The sequence below is a fragment of the Canis lupus genome, chromosome 9, assembly GCF_003254725.2.
Source record: "Canis lupus dingo isolate Sandy chromosome 9, ASM325472v2, whole genome shotgun sequence".
In the NCBI taxonomy this organism is placed as follows: Eukaryota; Metazoa; Chordata; class Mammalia; order Carnivora; family Canidae; genus Canis; species Canis lupus.
The window spans coordinates 20583697-20604525 of NC_064251.1; the positions used below are offsets into that span (position 1 = coordinate 20583697).

Consider the following 20829-nt stretch of genomic DNA (forward strand, 5'->3'; position numbering starts at 1 on the left):
ATTTTGGCGAATGGGAATCAATAATGGACATTGTCTTTAATGTCAGACTTTTATAGCAAATGAAGATGTAATCTTTATGTGACTGTTTCTTATTTGCACACTTTGATTGAATCCCAGAGCTTACATAACATAGACTCTTATCTGATGGAAGGTGGTTCATTCTTAGATGGGCTAACGTGATCTCCATAAGCAGCTTTTGCAGGTTCTAACTTGATACAGGGAGAAAACTTGGTTTTCCTGGATAAGATGGGTAACCTCTCCCTTAGCCCATCCTTCCTAAATATTTCTTCTTAATCCGGAAGCTTGACCTGGGCTGGCCATTTAAGATTTTATTCTCTTCCCAGTGCCTGAGACCCTGATAACATCTGTGGCTTGAAGAGGGCATCTGTCCTCACAATATCTGGCCAGGAAGTTCTTACTGTTGTCTAACTGACTTTTCTGGTTGATACCTAAAAGGATATGACTTGAATCTAAGAAAGCCCTCTGGCTTTTTTTTCTTTCTTTCTGTTATTAAAGTAATTGGCCCCTAATGGTCTGGTAATAGAAATAAACAAAATAAATCCATCCACTGAGTTGTAGAACAAGGAAGTGTGACAAAATTCTGTATCTTCCCACCATCTTCTCTAGAGGGGTGACATCAAGGTAAAGGGGAGAGTTGGGGGTTGGTTGAGTATATGGCAGATGAGGCAGGGTGAGCTGTAAAAAAAAAATGTGGACGTCAGTCACCCACTGAAAAATGATGGTGAGAAGCCAGTAATGGTAGTTCTGTTGGTATTTGTGTCCTAATCAAAATGCCTAGATTGCTTATTTCACAGATGGTTGCTGACCTCATTAGGGACAGTTAGCACATCAAAAATAACATTTTAGCGAAAATTGTTCATTCATTTACATTTTGCTCCCAGGACGAGTCATTGCTTTGTGCATGCTGAGAGGCTGTTAGGAGGACAGCAGATTGGGTAAATAAGGAAACACTGAGGCCAGAAAGAGAAATTCAGATATAAGGCCCATCTCTTCATTTTCTGAACCTTGAAGGATTTCCTGACTATAACTTTCAAAATGGCTAAAGAACAAGAGGAAAACATGTGTCCTGTATTTCTTTCTTTCCTTTTTTTTTTTTTTAAAGATTTATTTATTTATTTATTCATGATAGACATAGAGAGAGAGAAAGAGGGAGAGAGAGAGAGAGGCAGAGACACAGGCAGAGGGAGAAACAGGCTCCATGCCGGGAGCCCGACGCAGGACCTGATCCCAGGACTCCAGGATCGCGCCCTGGGCCAAAGGCAGGCCCCAAACCGCTGAGCCACCCAGGGATCCCCTTCCCTGTATTTCTCATTAGCTCTCTGTGTTCTCGAGGCTGCTGCCCTGCCCTGACTGTGATTGATAGTTGTCATCTGGCCTTCGATGCGGCAGAGACACGTTTGTGCTCACACCCTCTCCAGGTGTTCATGCGTGCCCTCTTCCACTACAACCCGCGGGAGGACCGGGCCATCCCCTGCCAGGAGGCAGGCCTGCCCTTCCAGCGCAGGCAGGTCCTGGAGGTGGTGAGCCAGGACGATCCCACATGGTGGCAAGCCAAGCGAGTAGGTGACACCAACCTCCGAGCTGGCCTCATCCCCTCCAAGCAGTTCCAGGAAAGGTGGGTCTGGGGCGTGTGGTAAGGGGGTGGTTTTACAGTGGCTAGAGGCATGGGAACACGACAGAGCCCCAGATCTCTGCTGCCACAGCTGTAATGGCATGCGGGGTGGGGGGAGGGGTGTCGTTCAGAAGGTACTAGTCACTCTGGTGTTGGGTCTTCTTGTGCTCTAACCAGCAGCGATGGCGGTTTGAGAGCAAAATAAACGTATGGAATTGTGTCACTAAGTGAGTATATGTTTTATAATACGTACTTAATGAAAGCTGAAAAATCAAAATACAGAAGAGGAAGACGAGGGAAAGCAAATTCACCAAGTCTCACCACTATTGAGGGAGCATGATTTATGTCCTTCCTGTGCCTTTTATGGGAGTCGTACATATAGATCGGAAGTCATGCTTTTTGTGCGGGTATCACCTAACATCGTGACTTAACATTTCTCACATTATTACCTAGTCTTTACTGTGTGGTTTTTTAATAGCTAGGTAATATTTTATCAGAAAACAGACCATTCACTCCTGGCCAGCAAGTATGCTTTCTGCCCCACTCTATCCCCGGAGCTGACAGTGTAGCAGGAAAGTCACACGTGGTTCAGATGAACACTTTCTTTTCTTTTTTTAATTTTTTTTTTTTTAATTTATGATAGTCACAGAGAGAGAGAGAGAGAGGCAGAAACACAGGCAGAGGGAGAAGCAGGCTCCATGCACTGGGAGCCTGACGTGGGATTCGATCCCGGGTCTCCAGGATCGCGCCCTGGGCCAAAGGCAGGGGCTAAACCGCTGCGCCACCCAGGGATCCCTCTTTTTTTAATTTTTAAGAAAAGATTTTATTTACTTCTTTGCAAGAGACTGAGTGAGCACAAGTGGGGGGGAGGAGCAGAGGGAGAGGGAGAAGCAGGGAACCCAATGTGGAGCTGGATCCCAGGACCCTGGGATCATGGCCTGAGCCAAAGGCAGACGTTCAACTGACTGAGCCACCCAGGTGCCCCTAGGCCAACGCTTTCTATAAATGTGATGGGCGCTGGGGAGGAGGACACCGTGCTCTGTGAAGTCGTACCATAGGAGGGTTGCCCCTTACCTGGGTGTGCACGGAGGCATCTTTGAGGAAGGTCATACCCAAGTGACTTCACTCCTTCCCTGTGGCTGTACTTTTAAGTTGTTTGCGCTGTTCCACTGGTACAATGTAATAACCACCTTCCACGTTAGACTGTTCCTCATATTTCACATTATTTCCTTAGGATAGATTTCTAAAAGTCTAAGTGCTGGCTCAGAGTGTGGCAATTATGACTGTATTACCTCCCCTGAGGTTTGTAGCTTTCTTCCATCTTTTGGGTTGTGGAACTCAGTAGAGACAGACTTCAGGGCTTGGTCTGTTTCAGTGGCCCTCCGGACACAGTCCCCAGGCCAGGCAAGGCAGCATGCCCTGGGAACTTGTTCGAAATGCAAACCCTTGGGCCCTGCCCCAGACCTGCTGAGTCAGAAATTCCAGGGGAAGACTCTGAGCTCTGTGTTCCAATAGATATTCCAGATGATTCGGAGGTGCCAAAGTCTGAAAACCCTTGCCCCATTTCCTCAGGAACCTCGGACCCACATGCATCTTGAGCTTCACGGGTCTTGGGGGAAAGCTCTGTAGCTGCATTTAAATGTGGAACTCCAGACACCTCTAAGAGCCCTGAGTGTTTTCTCAGATCTGAGATGAGGTGCCTGCTTCTCCACACTGATGGCCAAATTGGGTATGTGCCAGGCTGAGCTCTCCGATGTGGGGGGAGAAGGGTGCTAAATTAGCATCACTTTGGCCCTCGCTCTCTTCTGGGAGATGCTGTGCTATCTTCCTGCTTCCCTGGAGATGGGGAGGCCAGGTCAAGTGTGAAAAAGAGGCCTCCCTTCCTTGAGAACCAGTCCTAGGAAAATAAAGACCAATCACCAACATGGCAGAGGCCATATACCTGTGTGTGACCGTCTTGGGCTGGATGAGCTTCTCCCAGAGCAAGAGGCTTGGTTTCTTCCTCCCTGTGAGCTTCTGTGAAAGTAACTCTCCTCATGGAAACTTACTGTGAAGGAGGGAGGCCCTTGGAATGCCAGACTGTACCCATCTGTGCAATCCAGGCCTTGGTTTCCCTGAGTTTTCCAGAAAGTTCTTTATGACTGGTTTTATCCTCAAGCTCATGAGCCTGCCTGTCTCCTTGTGTCCCCACAGGCGACTAAGCTACCGGAGAGCTACTGGCACCCTGCCAAGCCCCCAGAACCTCAGGAAGCCTCCCTGTGAGTTGATGGGCAGGGATGCACTTCAGTGAGAGCTCAGGGTTAGGACTCAGGGGCTTTGTGCCCTGAAGAAGCAAGTGCTGGACTGGAGAGGGCACCGGGGGTCTTTCTGAGCTGGCAGGTCTCCAGAGGAGGGAGGGGATGAGGAGGGGGTAAGGAGGGGAAATGGAGGTAGGTCGGGGGAAGGGAGCTATTTCTTGGAGAGAAGTTACTCTATTTGGGACCCATAGATGATCCTGGGGGGCATGTTAAACACCTCTTCCAAAATTGTGTGTAAAGCATATGAGCATGCGTGTGTGTATGTCTGAGAGAGTGTCTGTAGCCTTCATTAGATTTCCACGGGGCTCTCTGATCCTGACTATTTAAGAACTGCTGATGCTGGACAAGAGTGGAGAAGGCTGCGAGTGACCCTCTGTTAGCAGCCAAATTTGGCAAATAAAAATAAAGGATGCCCAGTTAAGTTTGAATTTCAGGAAAATAACGAATGGGTTTTTAGTATAAGTATAGCCCATATAATATTTGGGACATACTTATACTAAGAAGTTATTTGTTGTAAAAAAAAAAAAAGAAAAAAGAAAGAAAGAAAAATTATTTGTTGTGTATCTGAAATTCAGATTTAACTTAGTGTCCTGTATTTTGTCTGGCAACCTATCCTGTGTAGCGCCTGCCTTCAGAAGACACACTCACCTACCACTTTGCCATTTATCTATCTATCTATCTATCTATCTATCTATCTATCTATCTACTTTGCCTTTTAATCATCACAATGCAAAGTAGGAGAGTCAGGACATCCTCTTTTCCAATATGGGAAAATGAAGGCTCATGAGGTTAGGGGAGTGGGGCTGGGGTCAAGTTTTCAGAGGGCCAGTGCCCAGAGCCTCGAGGGTAGAGCCCTGTGTAGGGAAGAAGCTCCCTGTGATGTGGCCTCTCTGGCGCAGGAGGGCTCAGAACCAAGTGAGGGTCCCAAATGAGTGTCAGGTGGCCAGACTACAGCTGGCTGGCAGCCCTGCTCTGCACCGCTCCATCCTCTGGCACCTGCATTTACCCAGGCCCATCTCAAACCCTGGAAAAGAAAGAACAGATCTTGGCCCCACTGTGGGCATCCTGGAGTGAGCTGCTCCCCTGGATCGGGGCCACTGCCCAGGACTGCTCTTCCCGGCTTGCTCTCAAGTCCAAAGGGTTGCTCACAAAGTAGGCCTTGAGGCTGCTCCTGCCAGCGATGAGCTGGCTTGCTTTGGGCCACTAATGAGACACACACACAGGAAGACTAATTAGAGCTGGTCTCGGTTTAATAATGCACCGCAGCTCAGATCACAGGTTTGTTGGAGGAAAGAAAGAGGGGACAGATGGAGGGCTCCTCACACACACGAGGCTATGACTGCCTCTCAGCCGCAGGGCCTCCTGGTTCCCCTCCACTAACGCTCTTCCATCTGTCTTTTGTGCAAACCGCAGATGATCAGCCTTGTGACAAAGGTAGGCTGGTATCTATCCCCTGTGCATCCGGACAAGAACGTGGAATGTCTAGAGCTAGAGGGGCTTGTTTTCCTTCCGCTGTGTCCTGAGTTGTGAAGAGCTGCAGGGGACAGGGCTCCTCACTGCCCACCTGGCACATGGGGCCCCACCTTCCCCGGACTCTGGCTGGGCCAACTGTGCTACCGGCTGGGTGGGAGGCAGGAGACAGGCAGGTGGGACAGAGCGCATGACTCTCCTTCTGCACGCCAATCCTGACCTAGAAGGGCCTGCGGGCCCAGGACCCCTGCCAGGGCCTGCAAAGTCTCTTTGGGGCCTCAGCATAGAGAACTGAGTGAAACAGTAGGACTTGTTTTCTTAGGGAGCCAGGATGTGGCCTCTCTCCCGAGCCCCTGAGAGACATCGTCCCAGTGGGTTCCTCCTGGCCACCCCAGGGGCCAGATGCTTTTGGGTCACAGTATGTGTTCAGCACGGCTTACTGGCTCCCTCTCTCTGTTTGGTTCCCAGAGGCCTGTGACTGTGAGGGGTACCTCAAAGGACACTATGTAGGTAAGTAGTAGGGGCTCGTCCCCAGTACTCCCCACCCCGCCGTGGGCTTCTGGACCAGGAGAAGGCAAAGGCAGAGTGATCTGAGCCCCAGCAACCCTTCAAGAGCAGCTGAGCCCAGGGGACCCACATTCCCCTTCAGTCTTGATCAGCCAGAGGAGGGGGCTGACCTACCCACGCTTTAGGGTCCCCCCAACTTTCACCTAGCCCCTGGGAGCAGAGCTCTGGCAGGGAAGGGATACATTAACACCAATCCATTATCATCATGGTCTCGGCCACGGTCTAGTCCGTGTGTGGCCGCCACCCAGCAATGGAGCCTTTTATCAGTCTCTACAGGTCTTGTGCTGCTTTTATTTTGCTTAGTCTTCTCAGAGGCCTTAGAGACTGGCTGAGATTTTTTTTTTACCTTTCATTTCGAAGTAATTTCAAACTTACTAAAAAGGTGCGTGAATTGTACAAAGGGCTCTGATGCACCAGCTAACACTTTGCTGTATCTGCTTTGTCATCCCCTTTCTCACTTACACACAATTTCTTCCAGAGTTGTGTGATTCAGTAGTAGACATCGTGTCCCTTCACCCCTAAATGCCTCAGCATGAATTCCTAAGGACAGAGACGTTCTCTGGGAGAACGTTATTAAAATTCTGGGAACTTAATATGCATACCATTTTATCATCTATGACACTATTCATATTAAAATTTGGCCAGTTGCCCCAGTAGTGTCCTTGGAGCATTTTCCCTGATCTAAGATCCAGCCCAAGACCATACATTGCATTTGTAGATTTGTATTCCCATTTCACAGATAAGGAAATTGAGGCTCAGAGAGGTGATGCTTCACCTCAAGGTCAGCCACATCCTAAATAAAACAGTGACTGCAGGAGGTGGCACCTTGGTGGTGCAGTCAGTTGAGCATCTGACTTTTGGTTTAGGCTCAGGTTGTGACCTCAGGATCAAGGGATGAACCTGTGTTGGCTCTGTGCTCATCAGAGTTAGCTTAAGACTCTTTCTCCCTCTGCTCCTCCCCATGCTCTTTTTCTCTCTCTAAAAATAAGAAAATATCTTTAAATATAGCAGTCAGTTTGAACCCTGATTTTGGGTGCTGGATGGTCACCTTTTCATCATTGTACTGTGCACCCTGATTAACCCCTTCCTATAGCAGGAGGTGGTTGGGAGAGGCCAGTGGGACTCGGCACCCACCTTCCAGGTTGGCCAGGTGGAGAAAGTCTTTCCTGGGAGATCCTGGGACAAATGCCACAGTTCTCCCTTCCCTTCCCACAAAGCTGGCCTTCGGAGAAGCTTCCGACTGGGCCGAAGGGAAAGACTGGGAAGCCCCCAGGAAGGAAAGGCATCTGTAGTGGCCGAGTCTCCAGAGCTGCTGACTTATGAGGAGGTAACCAGGTACCAGCACCAGCCTGGTGAACGGCCACGCCTGGTGGTTCTGATTGGTAGGTAATGTCATGCATTTCCAGGGAGTGGGCTGGTTTCCTTCTGCAGTGGTGGGGAGGGAGCTCAGCAGGGATCCTGGTCAGCCTTCCTTTTGTTTCCCAGGATCTCTGGGAGCCCGACTGCATGAGCTGAAGCAGAAGGTGGTGGCAGAGAACCCACAGCACTTTGGTGTTGCTGTTCCACGTAAGGCAGCCTGCATGGGGGTTTGTGTGTGTGCACATGCACGTGAATAGTTCACAGGGACTTGACTCTGCACATCCATCCTAATACTTGCTTTGCGTCTGAGGGACCGATGGGCACCGCCTGCTATAGGCAGATCATGGGACCTAAGCATGATAAGTAACCCACTGTCAGTGATCCACTAGGACCCTTTGAGGCAAAAGCTGGAGGACTGGTTGCCCAGTTCTTTCCTGGGGTGGGAGATGAGTCTCGAGCACATTACAGGCAAAGCAGCAACCTTAGCACACCACCAAAGGGCCATTGGCCCCAGATGGCCCCTGCCTTCTGCTTGGGTAAGAGAGAGCAGGTGAGAGAAGCCGAGAGTCCGGTGAGTGATACTGCTCGGACACACGCTTGTAGCTGGATTCCAGCCCATCAGAGTGGCTGGGCACCCTCCAGGGTACTCACACCCCTGCCAATCCCCGAGTCTAGGAGCAGCTATGGATGTTGAGACCGAGTAGGCAGTAGGCCTTTGTTCTGGGTGTGATGAGGAGGAGGGGAATGAAGAAGAGTCTAGTAACTTGGGCAGCCCTCCCCATACCCTTGAGGAGGAAGATTAGCACCACCCTGTACTGCAGAGGAAGACCCTGGAGCTCAGAGAGGTTAGATAACTTGCCCAGTGTCACACAGTTGGTAAGTAGAGCCAAGATTCAAACCCAGGCAGTCTGCCCAGTCCCGTGCTTAATGAGGCCACAGGAAGGGCCTCTCACCCTAGTGCCTAGTGCCTCTGTCCTTGGCTGTCCCTTCCCTTTCTGGGATCCTCCGTTCTTCCAGCCTCAGAGGGATGCAGTGTGGCCACCTGGTGGCCACCAGCAGGGAATGCTGTGGTGGCAGTAATGAGACCTTTCCAGAGATTTTTAAGGGCAGATACCAATCCTTTCTTTTACCCCTCTCCCCTGGACCTTGGAGTCCACAACCCAGTCTGTGGGTTGTCAGAATTGTCTTTCAGAGCCCTACCTGAAGTGGCAGGGATTGGAGGGAGGTGGCAGGGTTCAGGAAGCCATTCTAGCAGCATATCTCTGATGGACCCAGTAGGTAGGCTTCAGAGGGCCACTGCGTTCCAGGGTGGGCTGAAGTAGGACATGTAGAAGTTGCTCACAGATGGGTCCTTCAGAAGCCCCCAGACCCATTCCCTGGGGCAGGGGTTCATGGATGGTCAGGGCTTCCTGCCTCAGGCACCACATAGATAGGTGACTTCTCCCCCTTGCTTTTAGGAACTGAGAGAGTCAAGGAAAGCTTCTTGAGGCTTCCCACTTTAAAGAGGCACTGACTTTTATACTGGGTTTTAAAGCATAAATAGGAGTTTTCCAGGCAGACAAGAAAGTTCTCTCTACAGAGGGAACAATTTGTGCAAATGGATGGAGGTGTGACCAGCATTAGGGACTAGGGAGATTAACGTGGATGATGTGGGAAGAGATACTCATCTATGGTCTTTAGAATGTTATCAGTGGTGAATAAAAAGTTTTTAAGCAAGTGAATGACATGGTCAGAAGAGTGACCCTACCAGAGATGGGTCAGAAATAGAGCACAGAGCATCTCTAGGGGTTCCCAAGCGCATGAAAATACTGTCCTTCAAGACCCCATCTGTTCTTTTGGAATGCTCTAGAAAAAAGCAGCATGTTACTTCATGCGTGCTCTTGTTCTGTGAAGGACCTGGTTTCCCCCAGAAGTATGCATCTCCGTTCTATTGCAGAAATCAGTGGTGAGGGCACCTGGGTGGCTCAGTGGTTGAACATCTGCCTTTGGTTCAAGTCATGATCCCTGGGGTCCTGGGATCGAGTCCTGCATCGGGCTCCCTGTGGGGAGCCTGCTTCTCCATCTGCCTACGTCTCTATGTCTCTCTCCCTCTCTCTCTGTGTGTCTCTCATAAATAAATAAAATCTTTAAAAAAATCAGTGGAGAAAACTTACAATTATTTGTATGAGAGCCAGCTTTGCTGGAACACGTCTTGTCCATTACAGGACTGTCTGTCTTCATGTCTTTTCTCTCAAAATGAGAAGTAACTGAATAAAGAATTAAAAACATACAGCAAGGCTATCTGTACTTGGGGCCCCGTGGCTCTCAGGAATGAAAACCACGAAGAAATAATAGGTTAGGACTGGGGATCCCTTCAGCAGCTCTATAAAAGCCACGCGACCCCAACAAGGCAGCATAGCAGGGTGGCTAAGGGCAAACGCTTGGCATGGGCCAGAGCTCACGCCCTGGCTCTGCCACCGCCGGCTCTGGGACCCCATCCCCAGCGTTTGACCTCGCTGTACCTCAGTTTCCCCCCCTGCAAAGTGGGAGGCCTTCTTTTCCTACATCACCGAGTGTGCCTGCCGCACAGGGACACGGATGCATGGAAGCGGTGGGTTCATCCACCAGGCCGCGCTGAGCTCCGGAGAAGAATGGGGGTACAGGCTTGCTGCTGTTCCCACTCCGTGGGAGGTGACCTCTCCTTGCCCGCTTTCCCTTTCTTTCACAGATACCACCAGGCCCAGAAAGAGCCATGAGAAGGAAGGGGTCGAATATCACTTCGTCTCTAAGCAAGCATTCGAGGCCGACTTACATCACAACAAGTACGTGGGCTTGACAGCCAGCGGGCACGCGGTACACTGCGGGTGGGTGCCCGGGTCCCTGGTTCCACCTGGCCTCCCGGGAGGGCTATCGGAAAGGGTGGGGGATGAGGGCATGGGGTCGTGGTGGAAAGCCCATCCATCTTTCCAGGCCAACTTAGGCAGACTCAGGAACTAAAGGCCCGTGCCCTCTTGGTGATGTTTTAGGTTCCTGGAGCATGGTGAATATAAGGAAAATCTCTATGGAACCAGCCTGGATGCCATTCAGTCTGTGATGGCCAAAAACAAAGTGTGTTTGGTGGACGTGGAACCGGACGTGAGTTTCTGAGCCAGTTGGGCATTTTCTGTTGGCAGGATATATAAATGAGGGGAGGGGCACCCAGGTGGCTCAGTCAGTTAAACGTTCGACTCTTGATGTTGGCTCAGGGCATGACCTCAGGGTCCTGAGATCGAGCTCCACTCAGGCTTTGCACTCAGCAGGGAGTCCGCTTGAGATTCACTCCCTCTGCTCCTTTCCCCACTTACTCTTTCTCAAAATAAAATAATAATAATAAATGAGGGGACTGTATATTTTACAGAACATTTGACCTCAGTCTAAGGATTTTTTTGGTCCAGAGTACTGGATGTTAAAATTTCCTTAGGCCTCCCTTTGAGAATCTAATGAAAGCTTTGAAATCTGCACGTCTGTACACAAAACTGCATTAACTGCAGGGTGCTCATAGACTTTCTGGTGGCCTGCAGACCTGGGATAGTAGCTTCTGCATGGAGTAGACCATACAGTAGTGGTAGCACCAACTGGTCAGTAGTGATGTGACAGGGAATTAGATGTCAATGCACAAGAGGATGCTGGGGCTCAGCTCTCTGTATCAGGATACCACCCCCACACCACCAGGACAAGTAACATCAGTGGCTCAGGGAAATAAGCCAGGGAGGTGACCAGGAGAGCAGTTTGAAAGAGAAAAGGGAAGGAGACATGACCCTGTGAAAGTGCTTCAAATACATTTCCAGTTCTGCACACCCTGCCTGCTGAGTGTTTGACAGGGGCTCAACCATCTTTTTAACCTTGTCTTTGACAAAAACTTCTAAGCTTAGAACTCAATCTGGGTTTTTTTTTTTCCTCTATGAAACAGAGCTCTGATTTGATGCTATAAGCTGTAGGCTTCATTTAACAGAAGTTGGCTTGAAACAGATTCCAAAAAGCATATTATGTCTACAAAGGAAAACCCTCTCTCATTTGGACTTAACTGGGGGTTGGTAATCAAAATTAAAAGTCTAAATTGCAAAATTTCATTTGAAAAGTGATTTTATTGATTCGCAGGGGTGGGGCGGTGGTGCGCATTGTACATATAGCAGCTTAATGCTGGTGTTTCCAAATTGAGGCCCTTACATTCTAGATCATAGGCACTAATGAACAGGATGATTTGATGACTGAAAACCTTCTAAAGTCTTTACAGTGTGTTTCAAATGATTTCTTAGTCTCTTCATTTGCTTAGCAAACCTTTTCTTCTCTGAATATCATAAGGAGGCCTGTATAACAACACATATTTTGAATTAGTGTAGTCCAAAGTGAGGACGTTCGACTAAGAGATACACATTGAATCTTGCTGGCTCTTCTATCAGGACCGGGCAGGTGGAGAAGGGCGTAAGAAGGTTAATTAGAGCTTTGGGGTCAGAGCTGAGATAGATGGCAACACTTGGAGCCAGGGCTTTGGAACGTTCATTCTCAGCAAGTGGGCCTTTGGGGCCCAGCCAAGTCCAGTGTCAAAGAGGAGGAAAGGAAAATGAGCAGCTGGTCTGCCCAGTTGAAGTCCATTGTCATCAGACCACGTGATCGGGACCTTTGCCACTGAAGGTTATGTGATGAAGCACCCCATTACTGAACATTCAGAAAGTGTTTCATGATAAAACAGAATATGTGGGCAGCCCGGGTGGCTCAGCGGTTTAGCGCCACCTTTGGCCCAGGGTGTGATCTTGGAGACCTGGGATTGAGTCCCACGTCGGGCTCCCTGCATGGAGTCTGCTTCTCCCTCTGCCTGTGTCTCTGCCTCTCTCTCTCTCTCTCTCTGTGTTACTCATGAATAAATAAATAAAATCTTTAAAATGAATAAATAAAACAGAATATGTAATGTTTGTAAACTTTCTTTCTCAGGCACTGCAGCAACTGAGGACCTCAGAGTTCAAGCCCTATGTTATATTTGTAAAGCCCGCAATTCAGGAAAAGAAGACGCCACCCATGTCCCCAACTTGTGAGGACACAGCAACACCACTTGTAAGTTTAAAGTTGGTCATTTCTGAAGGCCTAATGGGGCTTATAACAGCAGCATAAAGGCACTAGTACCTTTTACACAGGCTGTCTTCCCATTTGCCTATTGGCCAGACTTAGATGGTCTCGTCACCAGAAAGCACTAGGATGCCTGAGTGGCTCAGTGGTTGAGTGTCTGCCTTTGGCTCAGACATTCCCAGGGTCCTGGAATCGAGTCCTGTATCAAGCTCCCTGTGGGGAGCCTTCTTCCCCCTCTGTCTATGTCTCTGCCTCTCTCTATGTGTCTCTCATGAATAAATAAATAATCTTTAAAAAAAAAAAAGCAGCACAAGGCAGGGCAGCTAAAAGTTCCTCCCAATTCAGACAGGGATGACTTTGCTTAGAATCCCCACCCTTCACTCCTTCACATAAGGATCCTCCCAGATATAAGGGACATCTGTCAAAGACTTGATCACACTAATCTTTTGAATTCTCAGGCCCAACCCAAGTAAGTTTATAACTGAAACACCAACTTTGGATCCAGCAAGTAAATCCAACATGGGTAAAAAGACAGCATGGTGGGAGTCTTTCCTATGTGTTGTTCAGGACTGTGACTCTCTGGCTGGAGCCACAGGTGGTTGAGTTCCATCTTTACGAGTCAGGAGAGGAGTTCTGGGGATCCCGCCACCCCCACCTTTTTTTTAAAGTAGGCTCCAACAGAGGGCTTGAACTCACGACCCTGAGATTACGACCTGAGCTGAGATCACAACCTGAGCTGAGATCAAGAGTTGGATGCTTAACCGACTGAGCTACCCAGGCACCCTTGGTTCAGGGGATTTATGGCTGCAAAACTAATGTCATACATTTTACTCCATGAGAGATGTACTTGAGTTCCTTTAAGATGCAAATATTAGAAAGATTGAGGTACTTAGTGGCAAAAATGTTTCTTCTATACTCCCTTAAATAGCTAAATGCTTCCAAGATGAACACTGTTCGTGCCCCTCCAGAGGCAGGGGGCAGGTCTGCGGGAGGTGTTTCTGTAAGGTGGGGGGGGGGGGAGTGATGGAGGTGGGATTGAAGATCTAGGGACAGCCCCAGGACACTGCAGAGTGCTTTTGAGCATGAGAGGAGGGAGCCCTGTGAGAGAGAGTATGGATTTAGAAAGCTTCTCCTGACACCACCTACTTTTTCTCCTGGGAGAAAGACGTAGCTTTCTCTCCTGGGAGAGCTTTTGTCTTTCTCCTGGGAAGAAATGACTTCAGCCGTCTCTCCAGTCTCTCCCATCTTTGCCGAACTCTTTCCTAAGCCTTTAGAATCTATCTTGTGACCCCGCAGGTGCTCTCACTAGAATAGGGATCTGAGGCTGATGGGCAACAGAGAGGAGAGGAAGAAATATTTTGGAATGTGGGTCTCTTTGGGGGAGGACAGCTCACGAGTGCTATAAAAGCACTGAGTTTCTGTAAGCACAAGAGGGAAGCCAGCAGGTACCAGGAAAGAGGTAGAAAGAGGTGGGTAAGTGCCAGAGATGAATTTCATTTTGTGATGATACTTCACCTGCCACTTGCCTTTTTCCCCCAAATCAAGTTAACCATCAGTCAACTACTGGATTGAGGTTGTGCTTTTTCAAGGTGTTTTTGAGTGAAGAAGCAAACCCCATGCAGGCTGAGCAAAGGAAGCCTCGTGGGCTACCTGTCCTGGAGTGTCAGGGGTTAGGAAAGCAGTCTGAGGAAGGAAGTCGGGGGCCCCAGGGAAATGGGGTTATTTGGTCAGGATTGTCCCATCACTTTTGTAACAAATAACTCCACTTTAATGATGGTGCTAGAGTTGGGCTCTGGTGAGAGCAACTCTGAGGAGATGGCAAGTTCTACGTGATGAATTTAGGAGTCTTCAAGGGCATTACTTACACTCCTGCTTTTCCCTGTCATTGATTCCAGAAATGCTTGCTTTGCTTATAGTTAATATAGTATTTGTAGTTTTCTGCTGTAATTACTTAACCAAATTGACATGTGACACTATAGTACCACTTCTTTGGAAGTGTCTTCCACCTGGAAGTGTGATATTGACATATACGTACTCACAGATACAGAATCGGTGTCTGCCCAAGGTGCATGTCATGCCTGAGGTTTACAGGTCCGTAGTGGATATTTTGAGAGGATGAACAAATGATTGTGTCTACTGCCTGGCAACATTTTTGGACGCATGATAGGGTGTTATCACCACTCTCTGTTCTTGCGTGCACCATGGGTTATTCGTGGGCCCTACTCACCCACTCGTCACTTAAAAATTAGACGTTGGAATGCTGCCCGAGTAAAAGACTGTAGGTTTCTTATTTTGAGGGAGAACCACCCAGTTGCTCTGTAACTGCCCCTTGCCTTACAGGATGAGGAGCAGCAAGAGATGGCCGCCTCCGCTGCCTTCATAGACCAGTACTACGGGCACCTGGTGGACTCTGTGCTGGTGAAGCAGGACCTCCAGAGTGCACACAGCCAGCTCAGAGTGCTCTTGGAGAAGCTGAGCAAGGACACTCACTGGGTACCTGTTAGTTGGGTCAGGTAACTGCATCCTAGAACATCTGGGTTGGAGGGGACCTGGAAGATTACCTAGTCCAGCCTCCCCCATACTACCATCAAGGAATCTCATATGGAGAGGAGCAGAATTTTCCATAAACCTCACTGTCAAGAAGAATATATGTGTGAAGTCTCATTTGTGATTGGTTTTTGTCTGTTGATTTTCACTGCACCCCTTTGGAGCAGAACACATGAATGGAAAGGGTGCATATCACAAAATAAGACATTGCATCCCCCAAAGTATCACAGGCAAGTCAACCCAGATCCTTTGCACCGAAGTTAAGTAACCACCGTCTTTTGAGGGTAGGGCTGGTAAATTTATACAGGTCTGCTTTGCAGAGATTATAAACGGAGTGATGCTTCATTTATTTAGCTTTGTTGGAAATAGAGTTGTCTTACCCACTGAGATTTTCCATGCAACTGAAGCTCCCCTGTCATCAAGCACTAAAATGTTGATTTTAACCTTTTCAATAGCGTTTGCTTGGCAGTAGAAAACTTGGTTCTCTGCCTTCTTAATTAGCAAGCACATGCGAACTTTTTCTGAAGACCGAGGCACACTTCACAATCATCATGAGTTATTGTGCTATCGTATGATACAGTGGTGTTTTCAAGGACTCTGGAGGAGTATAAAGCTGCTCGTCCCCTTTCTAAATACCCTCAGACTCATATCCTTGAGCCCTGGCTTTGCTTTGTTGCATTCCATCACTTGTCCCTCTTGTCCCCCTGACAAATGCCCTGTTTCTCACCACAGCTAAAGTTTACAATAAAATGCAGTACGGCTCAAGAATGCAAAGGGCTGCTTACACATTCCAAGCCCTTTCCCTCATGTTAAGAAAAGGGAGCCCTGTTAAGGGTAAAGCACCAGGGAGATTTGCTGCCTATTTAGAAGTTTCCATTTTGCCTGCTCACATAGATACCTTTGCAACTTCCTAACTCACTAACCTGGTAGGTCCACCTGCCAGGATCACATTCTTTAGATCTTTCTAGCAAAAGGATGAGGATTTGTTTGCACTGATCAAGCACAAATTCTTAATAAGTGAAATGAGTCTTGAGTTCTCCACATAGCGGCGGGGCAGGGAGGGCAACTGCCCCCTATAAGTGTGAATGACACGTACAAAATTGTGTGTGTTATATGGGAGAGCCAGGCTCTAAAATCAGCTCTAGAGCAGCCCTGGTGGCCCAGCGGTTTAGTGCCGCTTTCAGCCCAGGGTGTGATCCTGGAGTCCCGGGATTGAGTCCCGCGTCGGGCTCCCTGCATGGAGCCTGCTTCTCCCTCTGCCTGTGTTTCTACCTCTCTCTGTGTGTCTCTCATGGATAAATAAATAATCTTTAAAAAAAATCAGCTCTAGGGCAGAAAACATAAGTCAAAATGACTCTTGAGAGACACTAAACAACTCTTAGCATGTCCCATCTGGGTGGTTTTTCCTCCAGTATATGAATAGAGTGGTTGAACACCAGATGGCTTTTTTTTTCTTTTTATCATTTTACTCAACAGGCATTTTTGGCTTCGTAATATTTTTATGTAATTATCAGATAAAATGGTAATAATTCTCTTCATGTATATTATGAAGCAAGGCATGGAAATGGGATGCCTGCCCCATTTCCTGTCCAAGTAACTTCCCTGCCCCTGAGATAAGTAAGCTGTTATCTGCTGTTTGTCTGCTACTAAGTCTGTGAGAGTAGAATGGTTAAGGCCCCAGAGACAGAGATCATTTGTAAAGTGTTTTTACCGTTTGTAAAAAGCAGAAAAGTCTTGTTTTAAAAAAATGCACTTGTTTACAAATAGATATTGGTAGGATGTATATAAATGCCATGCCAAGTCCCATTCCAGCTAGAACTACATGTGTTCTGAGCCCCTGGGAAAAATCTTTGCAAAAGACCTTCACTCTGGGCCTCCACACTGAGAAATCTCTTTATTACGTACCCCTCAAGATACAGCTTCCCCCTGCCCCACCATGGGCCTTCAAATTCAGGTGAGCTCTGTGTCTACGAAAAGAATGTGAGCTCTAGAGGACTTTTCTAGATCGGGGATGTTAAACGGGTGGGGCATATGTGCTGCCACCGCCCATCCTTGTATCCATGGCAGACAGTACTAATTGAACATGGCACTCCTGCTGAATCTAGGCATGGCTTTTGGATTTTTCAGGACAAAGTATCCAGTATAAATTAAGCAGAATTAGCAAGTGAGTTCATGCTGTTTGCCATCTTTGATCTAGCAATTTGTAACCTCCTCTGCCATCCATTCCACTGTCTATAAGAGAGGGGCTTAAGAAAGTTACAACCAACCATTCATCCTTCAGGCAGTGCTCAGCTATGATAAACATAAGCCAATTGTGCTTTTACATCATATGTCTGAATACATACATAAAGACATGTAGCCTATCAAAATTTTATATCCATTTATCCAGTGTCACATCATTCATGCCACCAATCACAGGAATTATGCATACCAACATGCTAGCCCTTGCTAATTTATTTAATGTCAACAGACCAGCACAAGCACAAAGCCCAATAAGTCATATAGTCCAGAACCAATAAGTAGCATTTAACAGGGGTGGGGCAGGGTTGATGCAGGTCAGTTTTTTACTCTATTTTTTTTCCTGCCCTTTGAATATAGTCTCAAATTATTGCTTCCTTTAAAAGGTGGCTTGTGGGGTGCCTGGATGGCTCAGTCAGTTAAGCATCTGCCTTCAGCTCAGGTCATGATCTTGAGGTGCTGGGGTCAAACCCTGTATGGGCTCTCTGCTCAGTGGGGAGTCTGCTTCTCCCTCTCCCTGCTTGTGCCCTTTCTCTTACTCTCTCAAATAAATAAAATCTTTTAAAAACAAACAAAAAGGCAGGCTTGTGGTTTTAGAATCACATTTTCCTTCTCTTCTTCTCTAACTACAACTAAAAACTTTGGAAGTTTAAAAACAACAATAAAAGGACTCGGAAAGCTAGAAAGATGATGGTGGGGGTGGTGCACCTGGATGGCTCAGTTGAATAAGTGTCTGCTTTCATTTTATTTTTTTTTTAAGATTTTTATTTATTTATGATAGTCACAGAGAGAGAGAAAGAGGCAGAGACACAGGCAGAGGGAGAAGCAGGCTCCATGCACCGGGAGCCCAACGTGGGATTCGATCCCGGGTCTCCAGGATCGCGCCCTGGGCCAAAGGCAGGCGCCAAACCGCTGCGCCACCCAGGGATCCCAGTGTCTGCCTTCAGCTCAGGTTATAGTTTCGGGGTCATGGGAATGAGCCCCAAGTCAGGCTGTGAGCTTGGTAGGGGTCTGCTTCTCCCTCTCCCTGTGATCCTCGTACTTTTGCTCTCTCTCTTGCTTTCTCTCCCTCAAGTAAATAAAATATTTTTTAAAACCCTAGAAAGATGATAGTGGACTTGCTAGGGACCTCAGGGCTTGAGGAACAACAGTGTGGTGAGTTTCTTGGGTTTTCTTTTCATCTTCCATATACCCTGGACTAAGCTCTGAAGGGGCCTGCAACCACCAACAGGCATAGAGGAGGAAGGGGGGGGGAGAAAAAAAAGAAAGGAAAGCTTGCTTTCTCAGCTAAAGGACAGGGAGCCCAGTAGAGACCTACATGGAGCCCCTACCTTAGTTTCACACCAGGATGCCAGCAAGTGGCCCAATTCATTCCCAGCAGCAGCAAAGCCCCATGTCTCCCTACTCCACACAGTGGCAGCAATGTCTGCCTGCACCTCTGCAGAAGGTCGCCCAGCAACACCATGCAATCCAGGGAGGCACCTTCTGACACCACAGAAGATGCCAGGAGGGACTGAGCAGGAATCCTAGCAGCACCCAAAGAACAACAAAGACCAGAACAGTATTGCAAGGGCTCAGAAAACAGCACTGCCATCTCTTCCTCAGCATCATGGCCACCCTCAGACATCTGGTGAAGCCTAAGATGGTTAAAAAGAGGACCAAGAAGTTCATCCAGCACCCATCAGATCAGCATGTTAAAATTAAGCAGAAATCCAGAGGCACTAAGAGGAGGGTGCACAGAAAATTCAAGGACCAGATCCTGATGCCTAGTATTGGTTATGGGAGCAAGCAAACAAAGCATATGCTGTCCAGTGGCTTCTGAAGTTCCTAGTCCACAATGTCAAGGAGCCTGAAGTGCTGTTGATGTGCAACAAATCTCACTGGGCAGACAGTGCTAACAATGTCTTCGCCAAGAACCTCAAAGCCATTGTGGAAATAGTAGCCCAGTTGGCCATCAGAATCACCAATCCCAATGCCAGGCTGCACAGTGAAGAAAATGAATAGACAGCTTATATGCATGTTGTATTTGTGTTAATAAAATCATAAAACGAAAAAAAAAAACAAAATAAAGACCAAACAAACAAACAAAAAGCTGAATTTCCACTGGAATGAAAACTCATAAAAGAACCAAGAATAATACACTAAACCTAAACAGGATTCCTAATCCGCTAAAATAGAAGATGTAAATAGAACTAAAAGATCCCTAACATAATACCCAAATGTCCAGGATGCAATGGAAAACCACTCATCAGGGCAGCCTGGGTGGCTCAGTGGTTTAGTGCCGCCTTCAACCCAGGGCATGATTCTGGAGACCCAGGATCGAGTCCCATGTCAGGATCCCTGAATGGAGCCTGCATTTCCCTCTGCCTGTGTCTCTAACTCTCTCTCTCTCTCTCATGAATAAAGAAATAAAATCTTAAAAAAAAGAAAATTGCTAAAACTGAAGAAAAAAAAAAAAAAGAAAACCACTCATCATACCCAAAACCAGGAAGACAACAATGTAAAGAAAAGACAATCAATTGATACCAATATTGATATGATTCAGATGTTAGAATTTATCTCACAAGGATTTTAAAACAGTTGTGATAAAAATGCTTCAACAAGCTATTGCAAATTCTCTTGAATGGGAAAACTTAGCAAAGAAATAGAAGTTATGAGAAAGAACCAAATGGAAATTGTAGAAATAAAAAATCATTGTGAAAGTTAAAACTTGGATGACCTCAGTAGTAGAGTGGAAATGACAGAAGATCAAATCAGGTTACTTAAGGACAGATCAATAAAATTTACTCAATCTGAACAACAGATTGGAAGAAAAAAGAAAAGGATCAGGTACCTGTGGGACAATAACAAAAGAGCCAATGTTTGGATCATTGGAATCCTAGAAGGAGAGAAAATGTGGAACTGAAAAGTATTCAAGGAATAATGGCTGAAGAATCCCCAAATTTGGTGAAAGATAGAAACCTACAGATTCAAGAAGCCAATAAACTTCAAGTAGGTTAAGACCAAATAAATCCACAAGATACATCATAATTAATCTTCTAAAAACTTTATAAAGACTAAGAAAAAATCTGAAAAACAGGGAAAACAACCAGGAAGAAACACCAATTCAAGTTCTATTTTAGTATTGCCTATAAAGGAAACTATGGAGGCAGAAAGAAGTCACGCAACATTTATAGAGTGCTGAAAGCAAAGAACCATCACTCTTGAATTCTATATGTGATGAAATTATCCTTAAGGAAGGAAAGAAAAATGAAGACATTCTCAGTTGAAGGGAAGCTAACAGTAGCACATGCAGACCCTGGGCAGTAGGAGTGCTGGATTGAAAATATGTAGTCAGGGCTAGGGTGCCTGAATGGCTCGGTTAAGTGTTTGACTTCAGCTTCGGTTATGAGCTCAGGTCCTGAGATTGAGCCCTGAGTCAGGTTCCCTGATCAGCGGGGAGTCTGCTTCTTTCTTTCCTTCTGTCCTTTCCCCTGCTAGTTCTCTCTCTCTTTCTAAAACAAATAAATAAAATATTTTAAAAAGATAAAAAATTAAAAAGAAGAGAATACATAGTCAGGGGGAAGGAGAAAGTGAGATAGTGAAGTAAAGGATGACCTCCAGGTTTCTAATCTGGGTATCTAGATTCTAGATTGAAGT

At 47.1% G+C, this 20829-nt stretch overlaps 2 protein-coding genes across 6 annotated transcripts in view; one reads left to right on the forward strand and one right to left on the reverse strand.

Moving 5' to 3' along the window:
• MPP3 (MAGUK p55 scaffold protein 3) overlaps positions 1-15051 on the forward strand; it is a 27304-nt gene extending 12253 nt beyond the window's left edge. For all 5 annotated transcript variants that reach the window (XM_025439588.3, XM_025439587.3, XM_025439592.3 and 2 more), the window contains 10 exons: positions 1440-1636; positions 3827-3891; positions 5344-5364; positions 5869-5910; positions 7185-7349; positions 7453-7533; positions 10034-10127; positions 10332-10440; positions 12274-12393; positions 14746-15051. In XM_025439588.3, the coding sequence (XP_025295373.1) occupies positions 1440-1636; positions 3827-3891; positions 5344-5364; positions 5869-5910; positions 7185-7349; positions 7453-7533; positions 10034-10127; positions 10332-10440; positions 12274-12393; positions 14746-14922 (1071 nt within the window). In that variant the 3' untranslated portion in view covers positions 14923-15051. The remainder of the gene's footprint in view (positions 1-1439; positions 1637-3826; positions 3892-5343; positions 5365-5868; positions 5911-7184; positions 7350-7452; positions 7534-10033; positions 10128-10331; positions 10441-12273; positions 12394-14745) is intronic.
• Positions 11410-20829, reverse strand: part of CFAP97D1 (CFAP97 domain containing 1) — a 16737-nt gene continuing 7317 nt past the window's right edge. Inside the window, exon 7 of the mRNA XM_025439596.3 lies at positions 11410-11651. The gene's annotated coding sequence lies outside the window, so the exon portion shown is untranslated. The remainder of the gene's footprint in view (positions 11652-20829) is intronic.